General features: G+C 41.8%; 1 protein-coding gene across 5 annotated transcripts in view; it reads left to right on the forward strand.

Moving 5' to 3' along the window:
- The window catches only part of sdk1a (sidekick cell adhesion molecule 1a), a 267,661-nt gene extending 249,338 nt beyond the window's left edge, over positions 1–18,323 (forward strand). For 4 of the 5 annotated variants that reach the window (XM_058377701.1, XM_058377704.1, XM_058377703.1 and 1 more), the window contains 10 exons: positions 6,013–6,128; positions 6,617–6,803; positions 7,351–7,488; positions 7,897–8,058; positions 8,401–8,526; positions 8,765–8,929; positions 14,087–14,224; positions 14,376–14,496; positions 15,244–15,373; positions 15,581–18,323. In XM_058377701.1, coding sequence (XP_058233684.1) covers positions 6,013–6,128; positions 6,617–6,803; positions 7,351–7,488; positions 7,897–8,058; positions 8,401–8,526; positions 8,765–8,929; positions 14,087–14,224; positions 14,376–14,496; positions 15,244–15,373; positions 15,581–15,853 — 1,556 coding nt within the window. In that variant the 3' untranslated portion in view covers positions 15,854–18,323. The remainder of the gene's footprint in view (positions 1–6,012; positions 6,129–6,616; positions 6,804–7,350; positions 7,489–7,896; positions 8,059–8,400; positions 8,527–8,764; positions 8,930–14,086; positions 14,225–14,375; positions 14,497–15,243; positions 15,374–15,580) is intronic. The other variant, XM_058377702.1, reaches the window with a different exon arrangement.
- The last annotated feature ends 2,262 nt before the right edge of the window (positions 18,324–20,585 follow it).

Genomic DNA, 20,585 nt, shown 5'->3' on the forward strand with positions numbered 1-20,585 from the left:
TCAGCCAGTTAAAAAGTGTGCTGGCTCGAGGCTGCTGGTTCACTATCCGCTTTTCTTTCTCATTACATTGCATACCTGCAGGCGTGACCTTGCTTAAATAGACAGTTTGCCGAGCAGAAGAAGAGCGTGAGGTTAGCAGCTTCAACATATAGACATCCGCACACATGCGTACACACACACACACACACACACACACACACACACACACTACTTCTACCTTTTAAAAAGAGACTTTAATGCTAATGATCTCACCACTGAGCGGTTCTATATCTGAGCTTTTCCGTTGCGCCGTCATTTCGACCCGAAAGAAATGAAGTGGTGGATTTGAGTGCTGTTCAATTCAACACAAGTCGCCTCGTGCGCTAAAAACAGCCGATGTTCAGTGCAATTATTTGCGGAGCAATATTCCATTTGCCTGGCAAACAGCTGAACCCGAGCAGCTTTCCGTATCTAATGAGCTGCCAAACAGCGGGGCAGGACACGACGACGTCAGAACCCCACCACGAGAAACCAGACTCTAATTGCTGCACTGCATTATGGGTTAGGATTTACAAAAAAGCCACTGTTCGGTGCCGACTCGGGCAAATCATCTTCAGTGTGACCGATTTAATGCCTCTGATAAAAGCCTTTAGTTGAAAAAAAAATGGTTCTCAGTCTGATAGTAAGATGCATTAGCGCCTCGCTTGGCTGACTCGCTCACGGATATTGAACGGCACTAAATTTCTTCAAATACATGCTGTCAGCTTGGTTTTTAATTTAATCCTGAATATCATAGTAGGCAAAAAGATTCTTCTGTAAACTTTGCTTTGTCGCATTTTTTTTTGTCTCGCATGCATGCTCTGCATTATCAGTGTGATCCTTTACACCCAACTGGAATATATCAAAACACGATGTTATTGTTATTGTTATCGAGAGCAGGAACAACAAGAGTTTTGGAGTTTTCTTTCCCGCACGTCTTCCGGCTGCTTATGGCCGCCTCTCGTAAGAGGCTTAATGAAGCAGTAAATATGAGTCTGTCATAAGAAAGTCAAGCAGCTGGCGGAGCTGCACAGGGTTATCTGCATCCGGTTATTAACAGCATCATTAGAGGGGGTCAGGCAGGGGGATTAGTCCCAGCAGGAGGAAGAAAGGGGGACGGCCAAACAAATAGACAAACTTCCTAATGATTAACTTTTGGCAGCGCTTGAGGGAGAGCAGGTGGGGGGGCTGTGTGTTTACGTATACACACACACACACACACACACACACACACATGTATGGAGTGTGGAGGATCAAGGCTGAGAACTCGGAGGCTGAAGGTCTGGAGCTTGGCTCTGGATTATCCCTAATGTGTGTGTGTGTGTTTGTGTGTGTGTGTGTGAATGTATGTGAGTCTGTGTGCGCGTGTGCATTTCTTTGTGTGTGTGTTTGTGTGTGTGTGTGTTTGTGTGTGCGTGTGTGAATGTATGTATGTATGTGAGTCTGTGTGCGCGTGTGCATTTCTTTGTGTGTGTGTGTGTGTGTGTGTGTGCGTGTGTGAATGTATGTATGTATGTGAGTCTGTGTGTGTGCATGTGCATGTCTGTGTGTGTGTATGTATGTGTGTGTCTGGGTGTGTGTGTCTGTGTGTGTATCTGTGTGCGCGCTTGTGTGTATGTATGTATGTGAGTCTGTGTGCGTGTGTGCATTTCTTTGTGTGTGTGTGTGTTTGTGTGTGTGTGCGTGTGTGAATATATGTATGTATGTGAGTCTGTGTGTGTGCGTGTGCATGTCTGTGTGTGCGCGCGTGTGTGTATGTATGTATGTGAGTCTGTGTGCGCGTGTGCATTTCTTTGTGTGTGTGTGTGTTTGTGTGTGTGTGGCGCGTGTGTATGTATGTATGTGAGTCTGTGTGCGTGTGTGCATTTCTTTGTGTGTGTGTGAATATATGTATGTATGTGAGTCTGTGTGTGTGCGTGTGCATGTCTGTGTGTGTGTATGTGTGTGTGTGTCTGTGTGTGTATCTGTGTGGCGCGTGTGTATGTATGTGAGTCTGTGTGCGTGTGTGCATTTCTTTGTGTGTGTGTGAATATATGTATGTATGTGAGTCTGTGTGTGTGCATGTCTGTGTGTGTGTGTGTGTATGTGTGTGTGCGTGTCTGTGTGTGTGTGTGTATCTGTGTGCACGCGTGTGTGTATGTATGTGAGTCTGTGTGTGCGTGTGCATTTCTTTGTGTGTTTGTGTGTGTGCGTGTGTGAATGTATGTATGTGAGTCTGTGTGTGTGCGTGTGCATGTCTGTGTGCATGTCTGTGTGTGTGCGTGTCTGTGTGTGTATCTGTGTGCACACGTGTGTGTATGTATGTGAGTCTGGGTGTGTGCGTGTGCATGTCTGTGTGCGTGTCTGTGTGTGTGCGTGTGTATGTATGTGAGTCTGTGTGTGTGCGTGTGCATGTCTGTGTGCATGTCTGTGTGTGTGCGTGTCTGTGTGTGTATCTGTGTGCACGCGTGTGTGTATGTATGTGAGTCTGTGTGTGTGCGTGTGCATGTCTGTGTGCATGTCTGTGTGTGTGTGTGTGTATGTGCGTGTCTGTGTGTGTGTGTATCTGTGTGTGTGCGTGTGTATGTATGTGAGTCTGTGTGTGTGCATGTGCATGTCTGTGTGTGTGCATGTGTGTGCGTGTCTGTGTCTGTGTGTGTATGTGCGTGTGCGTGTCTGTGTGTGTATCTGTGTGCACACGTGTGTGTATGTATGTGAGTCTGGGTGTGTGCGTGTGCATGTCTGTGTGCGTGTCTGTGTGTGTGTGTATCTGTGTGCGCGTGTGTGTGCATGTATGTGAGTCTGTGTGTGTGCGTGTGCATGTCTGTGTGCATGTCTGTGTGTGTGCATGTGTGTGCGTGTCTGTGTGTGTGTGTGTATGTGCGTGTCTGTGTGTGTGTGTGTATCTGTGTGCACGCGTGTGTGTATGTATGTGAGTCTGGGTGTGTGCGTGTGCATGTCTGTGTGCGTGTCTGTGTGTGTGTGTATCTGTGTGCGCGTGTGTGTGTATGTATGTGAGTCTGTGTGCGCGTGTGTGTGTATGTATGTGAGTCTGTGTGCGTGTGTGCATTTCTTTGTGTGTGTGTGTCTGTGTGTGTGTATCTGTGTGCGCGTGTGTGTGTATGTATGTGAGTCTGTGTGCGCGTGTGTGTGTATGTATGTGAGTCTGTGTGCGTGTGTGCATTTCTTTGTGTGTGTGTGTGTGTGTGTGCGCACAGTTTTTTTTTTAGAAAAGTCATAAAGAAGCAAAATGTTTGTTTTCAGAAGCTGAGTTTAAGATTAGGTGTAAGATTGGGATTATGTGTAGGATTAGGGTTAGATGTAGGTGTAGGTATACTGTAGCATGAATTGTTATTCCAGTGATTAATGCCTTGCCTGTGTGTGTTACCTGCAGGATGTGTTTTTCAGATGGGGTTCACATGGAAATGTGGCCATGTCACTGAATCTACATATGCAAATGAGCTCAGTTTTGTTTTGAGCAGTGGGTGTGTCCTGAAGTCCTTACATGAAAGCCTCTGAGTCAAATATGAAACATAAATATTCATCATTTTCCTGCTTAAATTACAGACACAAAGCAAGGAAAGGCTTTTACAGTCATCTTTAAAGGATTTTTTAAGTCTTTATTGTTAATAGTAGCCAAAAATGCGCTCATTTTAGAATGTCACTGCATTCGAATAGGAAAATACAAAGAACATGTTCCTTTTAAGGCAGAAATCCTACTCAGGACCTCAGGATGCTCTCCTCGACCCTGAGTTTCTCCGATTTGAGCAAATCGACAATGGCTGCTCATTGCATCAGCATTAAACAAAGTAGAGCTTCTTAACTTTAAGTAAAGTTCTGCTGTATATATACCTTTATGCTTTAAAGGGATCAAAGCACTGAGATATGCTTTTTATATAGAAAGTATTGACTGTACAGTTCACAGTCTTGAGGAGCTGGCTAGCTTGTTTCTAACAAAAGACTAGGGATGCGTCTCAATCTACTCTGTAGCTCCCTAGGTAGTGAATCAGTGTATCATGAATGTGAGTTTGAGCTCAATTAAGGATCCCGGCTCACTAAACAGTGGGAATTCGTGATGACATTGAAATAAATTTGATGGATAAAACCCAAACATATCAAATATTTAAGTTTAATATGTCATGAAAATGCTGTGATGGACTGGCGACCTGTCCAGGGCGTACCCCTGCCTTTCGCTCTGGGATAGGCTCCAGCAGACCCCCGTGACCCTAGGAATCCTAGGAATAAGCGGGTATAGACAATGAATGAATGAATGAATGTCATGAAAATGTGTTCGCTTAATCCCATGTGTTTGTGTGATGTCGTGGTACTTAGCTAAGCAGGTTAGCTAGTGGAGTTTTTAAAATCATTACATTCTCATTAAACTCATACGGACCGTATGCATATTGTCACAAACGTCAATCATTTGAGAGCCACAGCAACGATAACAAGCTGTGTAGATGAAGTTGGTTGACAGTTCGGTTTGTTCGCCATTTTTCTGATCGGAAAGGCTTTAGAAAATATGGCATCATTTACAGTAAGGGAACATATTCAATTCAGTTCAATTCAGTTTTATTTTAACAATGGGCATTGTCTCGAAGCAGCTTTACAGAACATAAGAAACATAGAACAAAAGTCCTAGATGTTAGATAAAATCATCCCTAATAATGAAGCCTGAGGCGACTGTGGTCAGGAAAAACTCCCTGAGATGGTATGAGGAAGAAACCTTGAGAGGAACCTGACTCAAAAGGGAACTTCCTCCTCATTTGGGTGACACCAGAGAGTGTGATTATAAACTATTATAAACACCAGAGAGTGTGATTATAAACTATTATAAACACCAGAGAGTGTGATTATAAACTATTATAAACACCAGAGAGTGTGATTATAAACTATTATAAACACCAGAGAGTGTGATTATAAACTATTCTAAACACCAGAGAGTGTGATTATAAACTATTATAAACACCAGAGAGTGTGATTATGAACAATGTCCTTTCTACAGTCATGCATAGACACAGTGAGCATTGATACTCCCTAGTTTTTTAAATGAAAATTTAATTGGTCACATACACAATCATACACAGTACCACTTGCAGCAAAATGCTTTTTTGAAAGACTGTCCACGGAATAAAAGAATTATAGAGAGTTGGGTCAAAATGTGGGGCGGGGGGGGTGAAGACATTTATATATAATACAATACAATGAAATAGAATAAGATAAGATAAGAATAAGAAGAGATAAAATAAAATATGATTCCATGCAATTAGCTGTGCAAAATAGAATAATGGAAGAAGAAATAAAGTGGATGTAATTGAAAGAGAGAGAGAGAGAGAGAGAGAGACCTTGGTGACTCCCTGATGAGTGCCCTGACTGTTTGATTAAGACGCAGCCCAACATGGAGACGTCCATTTTCGTTTCTAATTTTGTGGCTCGAACACATGGATGTCATTCCGAGAGTATTTATATAGCACACTGACATGAAATACTGGCCCTAACACTGTTTATAGCACACTTCAGATATCAAATACGGAGCTCTTTCTAACTTTACTCAGAAGCTGGTTGAATATTTTACCATCATTTCCATACATAATCACAGCTTTTGTACAAGAAATTGCTCCAAACGTGCTGGGATGCTTCGTTTTCTCTGGTATTAAAGGCTTGGCTGATTCAATATTTCTGGAGTTTGATATCCTCAGTGATTAGTGTGAAATGCAGCTTGGTCTGTCAGTGTGATCTCTGTTGTTGGAGCGCTTCTGAGCTCTCACCCTCTTCAGCCTTTAGCTCGTCTGGAGAAGGAACTGAAATGAGTTCCGTTAGGGTGCTGCTGAATTCGTATTAGCATTCAGCTTATGTAAGTGTGTGTGTGCGTGTGTGTGTGTGTGTGGGTTTATTTTTTTCTGAAGTAAATACGTGTCAATATGTGTGCTGGTGCTGGGACTTTGTATTGAACCAGCGTTGCTGTGGGTGGTGATTGTGTGCAGTGTGTTTATATTATCGCCTCTCATGTTCGCTCAGCTCCATCCGTGGCCCCGCAGAATATCCAGGTCAACACGGTGTCCTCCACTCAGCTGGAGGTGCAATGGGAGCCGCCCCCTGTCGAGACGCAGAACGGCATCATCCAGGGCTATAAGGTCAGAGATTCTCCTCTTCGATCTCTCTCTCTCTCTCTCTCTATTTTTTAATCGTTTTTTCCTTTCTCTCTAGTACTCTCTTTTGTTCCCTTTTCCACCTCTCCAGGGATGAGAAATATACTTGAATAAATTTGAGTCTTTTGCTTTTATAATCTGTTGTAATAGATAATCATGTTCGACAGTGTCTTTTCAAGAGTGAGTCATTTGGGCCATGAAATAATTATAATGGATCAGGGGTTAAGGAGATCCTTGCTGAAAAATGCATGACACCGAGACAGCGGGCTGTAAGGGAAACCATGCATGAATATAGCCGAATTGTTTTTTTTTTCTCCAGTTTTCTGAAGCTTTTATTGAATATGTGCATTCTGCAATATCTGGCATCTTTTAGGAAGCAGCAGTGGCTTGGAATTGAATGTTTAGAATTCAGCAAGGACAGCTTTTCGATTGCATCCCTCACTCCCCCCCCCCTTCCATTACTTTGCCTTCAGATTCACTACTGGGAGATGGACAACCAGAACGAGACGGAGAAAGTCAAGATCCTATTTCTTCCCGAGACGAGCGTACGACTGAAAAACCTGACCAGTTATACGTACTACATGGTCAAACTGTCCGCGTTTAACGCGGCAGGGGACGGCCCACTCAGTGAGCCCAGGAGGGGGCGCACTCTTCAGTCAGGTCAGGTTCTACCTCACTTTCCTCTCTAGCATCGTTCCATGAATGGGTTAAATCATAACACAGTCGGTGGTCAAACCCCCCCCCAAAAAACTGGTCGGTTTGTTTGTGCACATTAAACGGCGTTCTCCGTGAGTGTCGTCGCTCTAGCAGGGAATCGTTTGACCCGAGGCGCTCTCTCATTGCGATGGCAGCAGGGCTACACTCTACCCATGAGTCATCTACAGGAAAAAAAACCACAGTTCACAATTTATTCAACTGGTGTTCATGTGACCTCATTAGCACAAGCCGTGGAAACACAGGCTCTCGTGCTCTCGTTGACATTTCCCAAAGCAACAGGGAGCACACACTGAACAGAGAACACAGAGGCGACAAATGTTGTGAATTAATTGTACGGAGAGTTTTAAAAAAAAACAGAAAGAAAGAAAAAAAAACCCTTTGGTCGCCTTTATTGCTTTTCTTAACATGGTGAATCTGTTTGGGTTCATTTTCATTATTATTCGGCACGCACCAAAGTTCTGCCTCTCCTCTCTTCCTCGTTGTCTCTTAGCCCCCAGTGCTCCGAGCTTTATTACTTTCTCCGAGATCACCAGCACTACTCTGAATGTGTCCTGGGGATTTCCCGTGTCGCCGAACGGAGTAGTGGAGGGCTACAGGGTGGTATACGAGCCCACCGCCCCTATTCAAGGTACACCTCATATGTTGTTTTCTTTACAGTATGTATTTGTCAATAATTGAGCTGCTTTTATATTATTATTATTATTATTATTATTCAGAGTACGGTACGGTTATGCCAATAAACAGCACAGATGCCAGCAGTTGTGTACACCTCTGAATTACTGATCAAGTGCCAAGAAGCCCTCAGGGGACTCAGTAGTTCTTTAAGTTTTCCCACATAAATTATCACTGGCTCATAAGCAGCATGTTGTTGCTGAAACGCGTTTCAAAGCCGCTGTTCCAGTTCTGTCATTTGATGTTTTCCTTCACTTTATCCTGAAGCCAAAAATTATGTTAATTGTCTTTAGTGTCAACATTCTGAGAAGTATTTTATTTTAATCAACAGATACTAATAATAATGGTGTGTGTGTGTGTGTAGGCATTAGTAAAGTGGTGACAGTGGACATTCGGGGAAGCTGGCAACGCTGGTTAAAGGTGCGAGACCTGACAAAAGGGGTGACCTACTGCTTCCGTGTGCAGGCCAAAACCATCAGCTATGGCCCCGAGGCAGAGGCCAACATCACGGCGGGACCCGTGCAAGGTGTGTGAGCCGCAAGCAGACAACAAATCAAGCCGCTCGTGCTGTTTAACACGACACACAATGCATACAGTAACACAACAACAGCAGGGCTGAAAGGAAAGCTTAATTGAGCGTGATTCAGTAGGTGACAGAAGTGTGGGCTTGCGGGTCAGACAGAGCAGGGCTTCATTTCATGCTCCGGTTGCTTTTATCCATACAACCATCACATGTAGTCATTAAATCCTATCTGCAGTGAAATACATTTAAAAGGGTTTTAGCTTTAACTGTGTATTGACAAAAAAAAAAAAACAGGGCGGTGTATGGTAGAACACAAATATCTTTTCTTTCTTTTTTTTAATGCAGGATCTCCAGGATCCCCCCTCAAAACATCCGTCACTAAGTCTGGCTCTAGCTTGACCATCCACTGGACACCGGGGGAAACAGGAGCCGGGCACACGACAGGATACGTCATCGAGGCACGCCCTTCAGGTGTGTAACCATTAAGCAAATGCAGTATGCAGAAGATTATAGAGTCTCTGTAAACTTTTTTTTACATATTGGTGTAAATGAATTCAGTGCAGTCTGCTCTTATCTGTTCTCATCCTGCATTAAAACAATACCAGACCTACCCCAGCACCCAGGAATGAGCAGACGAAAGACAAGAGTAACAAATGTCTGTGAGATTGCATGACGTTCTCTTGTCTGTGGTTGTGAATTTGTCCTGCAGATGAGGGATTGTGGGATACCTTTGTTAGGCACCTGCCTCCTTCCAGTACCTCCCACACTGTGAGTCTGGAGCGACTGCGCCATGGAGTCAGCTACCAGTTCAGAGTGCTGGCTGTCAACGAGTACGGCTACGGCGAGCCAAGTGCGCCCTCTGCTGCCATGTCGGGTAAATACACCTTGCTTACTCAGTGAGGCAACAGGCTTTTTTCAGTTTTTATTTTATTTATTTATTTTTTTAATTATTTACTTTTTATTTTATTTATTTAGTTAGTTCGTTTATTTTATTAGTTTAGTTTTTTTACTTATTTAATTATTTATTTTTTTTTATTTTTTTTTTATTTATTTATTTATTTATTTATTTATTTTAATGTGTGCTAACGAACCTGCATAGAAAAAAGAGCTGCATCTGAAAGAGCAACCATCACAGACACCCTTTTTTATTTTTATTTAATTTAATGTGAAATTGTGTCTCAAAATAAAATCCCAAATAAAAAAAATTGAGCGACTACAGGTTTATAAAGTGCAGTCAAAAAGTTCTACCTTTATAAAGATTCCCATTATGGTGGGTTTAATTAAAAAAAATTTAAAAACATTACTCATCACTGTTTGTGCCTACTTAATTTATTACATTTAATTCAGCCTAAAATCCAATACTGTTAAAAGGATTTCCGAAGGAACTCGTGTGTGAGTGTGTGTGTGTCATTTGGTCTAAAGTCTAAGGTCAGTGCAGCCTGAAACTAATTCAGGCTCAGTTTAATCTTTAGACTTAATTTAGATGTTTGTTTAGATGACTATATCCTGTTATTTTTGTGCATTCGCATGAACTTTACACTGGACTAAGTAGCTCCTTATCAGCAGTGATAAAGCGACTCTGTTGGGTTTTTTTTTTTTTTTTAATACTCCATATGAAGCAGACATCAATAATAATGTTTATCACATGGCTAATCGGATGGCTGAGAAAATGAATTCATGTTTATGGACATTTATGGTTTATTATTTATTTTTCACAGTACTAAAGACAAATATACTGATATATAAGTACATCAGATTTAGCAACATAAGCTACAAAACATGTTTAATTTAATATGTCACGCTTCCACCGTAGTGCCATCCGTGCCCTGAGGGTTTGCTCACATATAAGTGGCCTATTTGTGAAAACAGAATATTGTGCATGTTAATGTGGTTCTACGTCTGAGTGGAGGAGCAGCAGGGCAGTTTGTATATTAAAGCCGTCACGAGTGTTTGTCCTGATCGAGTACCTCACCAGACAATAACAGACAGCACTTTTTTTTATTCTGTTTTATTTACTAAAGTGTTCCTACTGCTCCATGTTGAGAAAGTGCTGACATTTTCTCTTTACCGAGAACGAGAATCACTCAACACTCTGATGTTGTGCAGTACTACGCATAAGAATAGCTCAGGATCTGGATATTCTCATACTGAGAGTGAGAATTACTCAGACTAAACAATGAGCATATGCTGTACTCTAAAGCAACATGCAGTCCGACACAGCAAGCTTCGCGTCAACCTTTTCACCAGTGTTTGCTATTGATACTCCTCTTAGTGCTGCCCAGGAGGTAGCCTTTTAATGCCTCTTAACCTCTCTTTGAATATGCTTCCACAGTCTCTTTCTTCTTTTTTTTTCCTAACTTGTTTTTAAGAAGCGGATCCCCTTTATAATGCTGCTCGAAGCACACAAACAGCTGGTCATTTCCAAATAGAGTTGTTTCTGAGAGCCCTCAGTGGACATTGGTCTCACATGGGCACATTCCCATATGCAAGAGCAGACAGGTTGATCCACAATCTGGCCAAATGTTTGTGGATGTCTGACCATCACACCCATATGTGGTTCTTCATTATATAGAAGGTCTCTGTACAGTTTCACTGGAACTCTTACCCTGTACACAAAGCACAGAGCTCCATGAAGACATGGTGTGAGCAGGTTGGAGTGGAAGAACTGGAGTGTCCTGCACTGAGCCCTGACTCTGACTCAACCCCACTGTGATGAACTGGAACCCCGACTCAACCCCAGACCTCCTCACTCTTACAACATCAGTCTCAGATGCTCTTGTAGATCAATGATCACTAATCCCCACAAACACAAATCTAGTGGAAAGCCTTGTAAGGAGAATGGACGTTTCAGAGGGACCATCTCTGTGTTTTGGAATGGACATATTTAGGTGTGATGGTCAGGTGTCCACATACTTTTGCCTGTATAATGCAGAGCCTGTGTAAGCACTCCGGATTCCTCCACCAGGCTGAGCATTTGGACAAACTGTACAACTGTGCGTATCATTTAACAGAACAGGCTTAATTAACTACTGCATTTTAACTAGCACTCCTAAAGGTAGCCTGCTGCCTCAAAATGTTGTTTTCCTAGCTGCCACAGTCAGCTAGCCATGTCTAGAGAAGTCTAACTATTGAATTCTGTCCATTATATCTACAAAATACCTCCCATGGTTAGTTTCATTCCGTATTAATAAACCAAGAAAGACTTATACACTTCCCACTCAATGACAGCATGATTAGTTGTTGTTTTGTGCACTCCAACCCACAGAGGTCTGTGGTATTAGTAAGACTGTTCTGCTGCTGAACTGAACTGCTCTAAATCCTTATTTTAATCAAAAAACAGCTTTCACACAGACTCATTAATGCTGCAGCAGGAGTGAAGTTTCACTGGCATTCACAGTGTGACTCATTCAATATGGGAAATAGCCTTTATTTATCGTACATACATTACAGCTCAGTGAAATTTTTCCTTCACATATCCCATACTTCGAGGGTTGGGGTCAGAGCGCAGGGTCAGCCATGATACAGCGCCCCTGGAGCGTGGGGGAAGGAGGGGTTGAGGGCCTTGCTCAAGGGCCCAACAGAGGCAGCTTGGTGATGCTGGGGCTTGAACGGATCAAGAACCCAGAGTCTTAACCACTTGAGCTTGTAAAGACATCAGGACACTTATCACCATATTGGTGGACATCGGTTTCATAAAGAGAGTCTTCTCAAGACTATTTTGAAATATACATGTATTTTTTCTTCATTGCTGTCACTGGAGCGACCTCGGGAAATGCAGTGCAACAGAAATGATTTCATTTCAGAAGGGATTTGCCATATGTATTGATTATTAAAACAATATGGTTAGTTTTGTCTGGACGTTTGTTATTCACTGCTTGTGTAATGGTCAGGTTATCAGTTTATCTTATTAGTACACTTTATTTAGCTCCCCTCTACCCAATCCATCATGCAAAAGGGACCACCAGAAGAGGTAGGGGTAGTGGACTCAGTGAAGTATGTGGCGCTGATACGAGTGTGTCCGGGTGAAGCAGTGTTAATGAGACAGCTAGATTGAGAACTAACCCTGATGACTGGCATGGAAAATGTGAGTATTGTTTTCTAACAATAGGCTAAAAGGATCAAATGTATAGTATGTAAGTGGTTTAAAACCAGCACACACGTCCATGCTATATTCATGTCAGTTTTATTGCAGTGATGAGAATGGTCCATTATCATCCAAGTCATGTTTGTCCATCAGTTGTTTCGTGTTGATCTCGTTTCTATCGGTGGACATGGGAGACGGGGGCCGTCTAGCAGCAGTACTCCAACGGTATAGCAGGCTTATCCGATAAAAGGGCAGATGAATGTCGATAAAAGGCTAACGCAGCTGTTAAACTTATAACAGAAAGCATTTTTGATGTGCACTGGATTAAAAAAATCTTTTAAAATCAGTCTAAACATTGAAAAACAGACAGTCATGATTTCAGAAGGGTGAATAGAAGAACTTCGACTTTTGTATATGCATCAAAGGCAGAGGGTTATCTGAAAGGGTCATAAATCTCCACACTGAACCTTTCATACCACAAGCATCATCATCTACCTCAGAGCTCTTGTCAGTCCGTCTCAACGTTGTTGTCAACCCGTCAAGTCAAGCCTTGTCAGAAGATGTGTCTTTAGATCGTTGGCATATCTGGGCCACTTTCTCTCCAGCTCTCCCGAGCAGAAGCTTGAGCAAGATGAGATTCACACACCATCACTTTTTTCCTGCGCTTCTTCTCCACGTACTGCCAACAATTCCCACGACTAATTTCACCAGGAAATGAAATGTGAAACCATCTGCTGAAGGTGACTTCCATTTAGGGAATGAACAGACGGTGTAAGGAAATGTGTTTTGGTCGTGCCCTGTTATCAATAGTTTCAGGTTACATATTAAAGCTGATGTCATGGTTTTTATCTTTTTGTTTGACTGTGTATTAGAGATAACAGTTCTACGTCCAGGTCCTGCTTACAGCACTAGAAAAATGAGAGAATAACAGCTCCATGAAGGAACATGTTTACAGTTGCCTGTAAGAGATAACCAGCCTTCATGAAGAGCAGAAATACATTCAGATGTTTTACTGTGAGCATGACCATAGATGTTAGGACGACGTTAATAACAACATTTCCTCACGCGAATTCGAGAGGCTGTCAGGTGTAAACTATGGACTGCTTGTCTAAAGATTTTTTCGAGTAACCCTGTAAAAAGCAGTTGAAATCTGTCAGCATGCAGTCAAACAGTTTAAGGCATACCTAATATTATTAACCAGGGTTGCCAGGTTTCAACCAAATTTCAGAAACCACGCAAATCTGTTTACTCAGGCATTATCCACTTCTTTTCTTATTTCAGCCTTCGCAATATACAGTATCTGACAATAGAAATGGTTTTATAGATCATAGACTGACGCTGGTCACAGAACAATATGGTCACAGAGTAATTTAAACCCAATTTGGGAAGCCTGTCCTTAACTGCCCTGTCCGTTGGTCATCTCTTAAGCATGCGGGTGGCGGTAGCTGAAGGGTGCTGCATCATGGCTGACTTTGTGCTCTAATCCCAATTTTCCAAGGGTGGGATATGCGAAGAAAGAATTTCACTGTTCAGTAATGTATATGTGACAAATAAAGGCTGTCCTAATGCGCCTCTATTAGCAATAGTTGCAGTTCCCATTTCCACCACTTGGTGTACTTCCCAAGATTACGTAAGCTCTAGGAAGGCAACAAACCACTGGATTAGCTTATATCTGTCAAGTATGATAAGGTACTAGAATGTGGTAGTTAGTATTTCAGAGGAATTTAAAATGTAGGAATGAGAAGTTTATGAAAATGATCTTTCTTGAATGAGTGAATGGAGCTGGTGTTTATAGACAAACCTCTACTGTTTGTTGACTCAATCTATGGGCCTATTGATTTTAAGGAAGAATGAACGGCATTTTATTGTAAAGGAAGCAATCAGGTCCACTCTCATTTTTTGCTCTCATCTCTCTCTCACCTTCTGTTTTTATCTCTGCTCCCACAGCCCAGATGGACACCCCGTTTTATGAGGAGTGGTGGTTTCTCATAATCCTCGTTCTGAGTGCTCTGATTCTGCTGCTGATGATCGTTTTTGGCCTCATCTTACACGGACAGAACAAGAAGTACAAGAGCTGTGGAACAGGTGTGACCAGGACCATGTTGTGCAGATCTATCCCCTCAATACTCAATTCCTGTATACTGTGTACTGTATATGAGCTGCTGAATGTCAGTCTGTGTGTTGGTCTGTTGATCCTCATGATGTTGCCCCGATGATGATATGCTTATCACCGCAGGTAAAGCTGTGTCCACGGTAGAGGAGAGGGTCACTCTGGACAATGGAGGTTTCACAGCTTTGGAGCTGAACAGCAGACCTGTCCACGTCAAGAGCTCCTTCCTGAGAAAGAACGGCACCCGGTGAGAACAGAACACATCACTCACACATTTAAACTCTTACCTCTGGGGCATGATGTTGTTTATTCTATAACCTTATTTCTGCAACTAATTCAGTGTAGATCCCCTTTGAGTTACATAGACTGAAGGATATTGTTAGGATATAACCATCGTGTAAATTATTCAGTCGCCCACAACATTTTGAATTTTTACAGGAGTGTGTCTCTGAATATCGAAATTACTTTGCTGTTATGTAAACTATACGGACAAAAGTGGACGCATGACCTTAACAGTTATATGTGGGTCTTGCAAGGCTGACAACACGATTCTATAGAATAGCTTTACAATTTCACTGGAACTCAAACCCAGTTCCAGCATCACAATGAAAACCTGTACACAAAGCACAGAGCTCCTTGAAGACATGGTGTGAGAAGGTTGGAGTGGAAGAACTGGAGAGTCCTGCACTGAGCCCTGACTCTGACTCAACCCCACTGAACACCTTCGGGATGACTGAACCCCAAACCGTACAGCAGTGCACATAATAGCATGTTTTTCGGGATATGGAAGTAAACAGGAGGAAACCCAAAAGACACAGACAGTAACCCAAGCTCAGGACTGAACTAATATATTGTCCCTATATATTACATGTGCAGATTTCTGTCCTGCTCCATATATTTGACAGCAGACAATACAGTTAGGGTTAAGCAGTTAAGAATAAATGATAAGGTTTATTTTACACTATATGTTCTGCTGTTTCCTCTGTCGTGACAGATCCCCGCCTCGGCCTAACCCTGCAGGTCTGCGCTACTCAGATGAAGATATCTGCAACAACTACAACGGTGCGGTGTCCACAGACTCTACAGCCCTCACAGAAAGAGCTGCAGAGCTGTCTGAGTCTGAGGTGAATCTTAGATTAGACACTCAAACTATCCTTCTCCATATGAGATGTTTATTAGCTAAAACGTCACAAGCAATGTGATTGTTTTTGTGTATAACACAGTGGAATTGTGATTTATATCTCAATCAATCAGATACACAAGTTTATAAACCTCTGTCGTAAGAACCGCTTTTAATGATGTGACTTTGCTCGTGTGATTTGATCTGCCAGGCCACAGACAGCGAGTGTGAAGAGGAACCCATCAAACACTCGTTCGTGAACCACTACATGAGCGACCCGTCTTACTTCAACTCGTGGAAGCGGCAGCAGAAAGGCCTGAAGGAGACGCTGGCCTGCGCGTACGAGGAGTGCGCCAGCGGAGACGGAGAGGGCTACTATCAGACTGTCGTTACTCAGCACAGCGTGGGCGGCGTGTACACACCCGCGGGGCAACCTGCACCAGGCTCACGTACTCCCCTCACAGGCTTCTCATCCTTCGTGTGACGTTCCCCGAGGAGCAGGACCCCTCTGCAGATCTCTCGTTCTGGTAACTGAGGGATTTGGGAAAAGGCACAAGACATTTCAGCTGTACTTTCAGCATGAACACTACAAGGGACAACCTGAATGGGTTAATGGAGAACTTATGGAAATTCACTGGAACCACAGACTGAGAGAAAAACAAAGTTTCACTGTACATGTTCCTTGTAGGAGACTTGACTGGAGAAGATGAGTAAAGACTTGTTTTACCAGCTGGGGATAAAGCAGGGTGTAGCAGACGACTGGTGTTTATTTAAAGATTTGATAAGTGATGCTACGTTCCTGCAGTGACTCTTTCTGGTGGCACACCAAACACTCACCATCTACACAAGCATTCCTGCCGCTATTCCCTTTACAGAGGATTTTACATAGGGCAAACACTCTGTAATTACTATCTACTTTAAACTGTATATACTGTCAAGTCTGAATAATCTCACTTGCCTTCAGTGTCTCTGTATATACACGTGTTTTACTTGTGATCAAAAAGATCATGAAACTGTGACCGGTGTGATGAGGAAGCACAGTGCAGTGGGACTCCATGCCATGACCACAATTCCTAGAGTTGACCACACCGTCTACATCAGCGAGCCACAGCCTGGCCATTGAGTCGTGCAGTGATTCTTTGTGTTGCATGTCATCCTCACACATAACATTGCAGTTTGTTACCCTTTCTGAACAACTGCACACACTTGTTTCTTTCTTTTTTTTAATGTTGAGTGTAGTCCAAGACCAAATCAATTTTAGAGAATTTTGTTTTTGTACCGAAAGCCTGGGTTATAGTGATTGTTTTCACTCCAGACGTGGAGGAAACCCTGTGTTTCAAATGGTGTATTTTGAGATGTTAGAGTACTGTTAATGTACCGATAACCAGCGCTATTTATAAGCAGGAAGTTCTTCCTGATTGGTGACGTGAGGTACCACATTTAGAGCAAAATAGCAGTGTTTGATTTGAGACGTTACTCAGGGACGGCTGGTAGAAACGGGCTAAGGACTCCCCCCACCCCTTTTATTTTTTCAACGATTGAAGAAATTCAGTATTCAGTAAATTTCACTTTTGCCATGCACATCAGATTATTTGCTGTTGTGAGAATTATTCCGAATTTTTTGATGAAACCAAGCACAAAAACGTCTGTGAGAATGCGATACGTGGAAGATTCCTAGATTTTGCATCTGAGCTGAGGTTTTTCAGCACACGTCTCCGACACATTGTCAGCGGTGATTGAGAAGGCGAATGAATTGAAATATTTACTTTATAACGCCAAGAAATTACACACAAGAAATGTCATCTCAGCAAAATATCTTATTCTCTTCTTTTTAAATTTTCTTGTTAGAGTAAGATTACAATAAAACAAATGTAATATTTTTAAGTTTCTTTCTAGATCATTACATTTTCTTATTCTATTGGCAGATCATTTTGCACCTGTCTAGAAATAAAAGCTAAAAAATTAGCTGCCAATAGATGGTAAAAAAAAATGGCTTAAAACAGGTTTAATAATCCTAAATCTGGTTATATTGTAAGCTTATAAAAGAAATGTGACTGGATTCATGATAATTCCACTTGCTAAGTGTCATTTTTCTTGTTTTTTTTTTTACCGATTGACCTTCTATTGATGATCAAATCCAGCTGTCACTGATGCTACTCGAGTTTACAGTATATTGTAAGATTACAGTATGCCATTTGAGACACAGCTGTAGTTCATGTTCGCGTTTTCTCCGTTCAAACACGTCTGATTTAACTCATAGCAGGTTCGATTAGCTGCCGATAATCACGTGTGTTTTAAAAGCTGTGCAGTACAGGACTGGAGTGAGCTTTTGCACATTATTATTATTATTATGATTATTATTATTATTTGCAGTGTTCTGAGACCAGAGACATTGTGAGTTCAGGGATGAGCAAAGCCTGGGCTGACATTTTTCTGAATCCGTATGAAATCTGAGCACAAATGAAAACATTTCAGATGGCCGGTTTGAGGACGTCGTCTCATTTCCATAACCGCTCACATGGCCACACGTGTGAAACGTCTTCAGATGGAATGATCGAGACAGAGTGTGAAGTCGCATTCCCAGCACTCATAAGCCATAAGGACATCGAATTTCTTTTTTCTTTCTTCAGTTGCCTTTTCTCTTCGGATTTATTTTTCTTTCGCTTTTTAATATTTGCCTTTATATTTGATGTGCTAGAGATGTATAAAGGTAATTCTTTTCGTTCTTTCTCTCTTTTTTATACTGTAGTGCTGTTATACAGTAATACAGCACCATTTGTAATTTTGTTACCAGGTTTTTATTATTATTATTATTATTATTATTATTATTATTGTTATTATTTGCAGCTTTTGAAATGGTGGACAAAGCAAAGTTCATGTTTCTACCTGCCATTTCACCCCAGCACGAGTGTACGTCATCAACATCCGTGAAGTAAAGGCAGTTTCCCACTTTTTTTCAGTGAAAGTAAATGTTTGCTATTGACTTCAAATGAATCATGAACTTATTCAGATCACTTACACACAATTAAAGAAATTGTTTTTCTTAAACGATGTTAAATAGCTTCATATGGTACAGAAGCATTTCTACACTTTTACCCCTTATAGCTCATAACCACGCTGACTTTGGTGCAGCAGGAAAACATTCATAACATCAACATTAAGCAGAAAGTCTCTCACTCTTACACTAGGCTACTGTTTAGAGTAACTCTGTAACAGGCAGATGAAAGTTTATAACAGCTTTTTGTATCTCTATCAGCTGTAAAGGTCTTCAACACACCATGTCTCCTAATTTTTATGCTGCTCTCTCATCCATCCTCAAGAAGATCAAGATTTCTTCACACGTCCACCGAGATAACCACACCCCATCCCCTTCATACACTCTCACATTCACTGCTTGTTACCCCTAATCTAGTACTTCAATAAACTCTCTCCTTACTCTTCATCTCTGGGATCTTTACATCCTAAATGACTTCATTACTCCTAACACCTCCTCCCATTCTCACCTCCCCTTGTTCCCTTAACAAGGCCTAGCCAGGCGGGGAGGATCCTTGACCCTGGAGGACAAAATTCGTGGAATCCTGCCATCTTCCCTCAGACTGAAAAAGCTGCTCGGATGAGTAGTGAAGCATTTCGATCTAACTACAAAGAAGTCTAGTAGACATGACTCAACTTTAACCACACCGGGATTACTGAGAATCTTCACAGACCCTTTTTTTCAGCTGTGTTTGATACAGAAAAGTGTGTTTTTCCTTGTCACCCAAGGAGTGATAACCAGGGTTGCCAGGTTTCATGAAACTTTCCAGTCCAAGTGCATCTCAGAAACCATAAAAAAGACCTGAAACTATCATAAGAAACAGGCATGGGGGGGGATAAAATTTATTTGTATATTTATGTATGTATTTATTTATTTATTAATGTATTTCTCAGCCTCTTTGGGGAAACATCCCCCCCCCCTACACACACACATATTCCCTCTCTCAGCCATCGTTAGATAGCTTACAAAATAAATGGTTCTGTAGGCCATAGAAACACTCTCTGCTTTTACAATTTGCCTTTGTTTGTGAAATTGTTTCACATTTAGATTTGATGGTCACAGAACTAAATGATGAAGTGAGCGTGCTCTAGAAAGGCAATGAACATTGGCTTGTATAAGTCATATGACAGTTTTTTAATCACTGATCACAGAAAAGATTTTATTAGGAATTTCAGTGAGATTTAAAATGTATAAATGAGAACTTTATTAAGATCAAGTGTTTGTTTTCTACTTGATGCTGCTATAGACATGCTGCCACTGTTCATTAAGCATTCCAGAATGTGGTATTTACACTTATCTACCTCTTTCCCTGATAAACTGAATTATTAACAATTAATGAGTCGGCATGAACTAGTGAGAGTCAACACCAGACTATAATACACTATATTGCCAAAGGTTTTGGGACACCCCTCCAAAAAATTTAATTCAGGGTTTGTTTTTGGCCCCTTAGTTCATGTGAAAGGAACTCTTAATGCTTCAGCACACCAAGACAGTTTCATGCTCCCAACTTTGTGGGAACAGTTTGGGGATGACCCCTTCCTGTTCCAACATGACTGCACACAAAGCAAGCTACTAATGTTGGATGAGAAGGCCTGGCTTGCAGTCTCCGCTCTAATTCATCCCAAAGCTGTTCTATCAGGTTGAGGTCAGGACTAATCTCAGTCCGCCAGGTCTTTATGGAGCTTGCTTTGTGCACTGGTGTACAGTCATGTTGGAACAGGAAGGAGCCATCCCCAAACTGTTGAAGTGTGAAATCGTCCAAAATATCTCGGTATGCTGAAGCGTTAAGAGTTCCTTTCACAGGAACTAAGGGGCCGAGCCCAACCCCTGAAAAACAACACCTGAATTCAATGATTTGGAGGGGTGTCCCAAAACTTTTGGCAATATAGGGTAGCTAACTACCAGCTATACGAGCTCAGATAATGTGTTTTGTGATTTCTACAAAAAGTCCAGCCCATCTAGTTATGCTTCACAGACTCCTCGAGGTCTCCTACTTTGAGAAACATTACTAAAATCAGCTTTGTTGTTAGCTTGCTGAACAATATCCTTCCCTCATTATACATTTTACATAGACATATTTGTCCAGAGGTGATTACTTAAAAACAATTTCTTCACTTTAGTCCCAGGTTGTTAATGGAAATGCGAAGCTCCACCATTATCAGACGTATCATTTGACTTGTGA

The sequence above is a fragment of the Hemibagrus wyckioides genome, linkage group LG24 (genome assembly GCF_019097595.1).
Source record: "Hemibagrus wyckioides isolate EC202008001 linkage group LG24, SWU_Hwy_1.0, whole genome shotgun sequence".
NCBI classification, from domain to species: Eukaryota; Metazoa; Chordata; class Actinopteri; order Siluriformes; family Bagridae; genus Hemibagrus; species Hemibagrus wyckioides.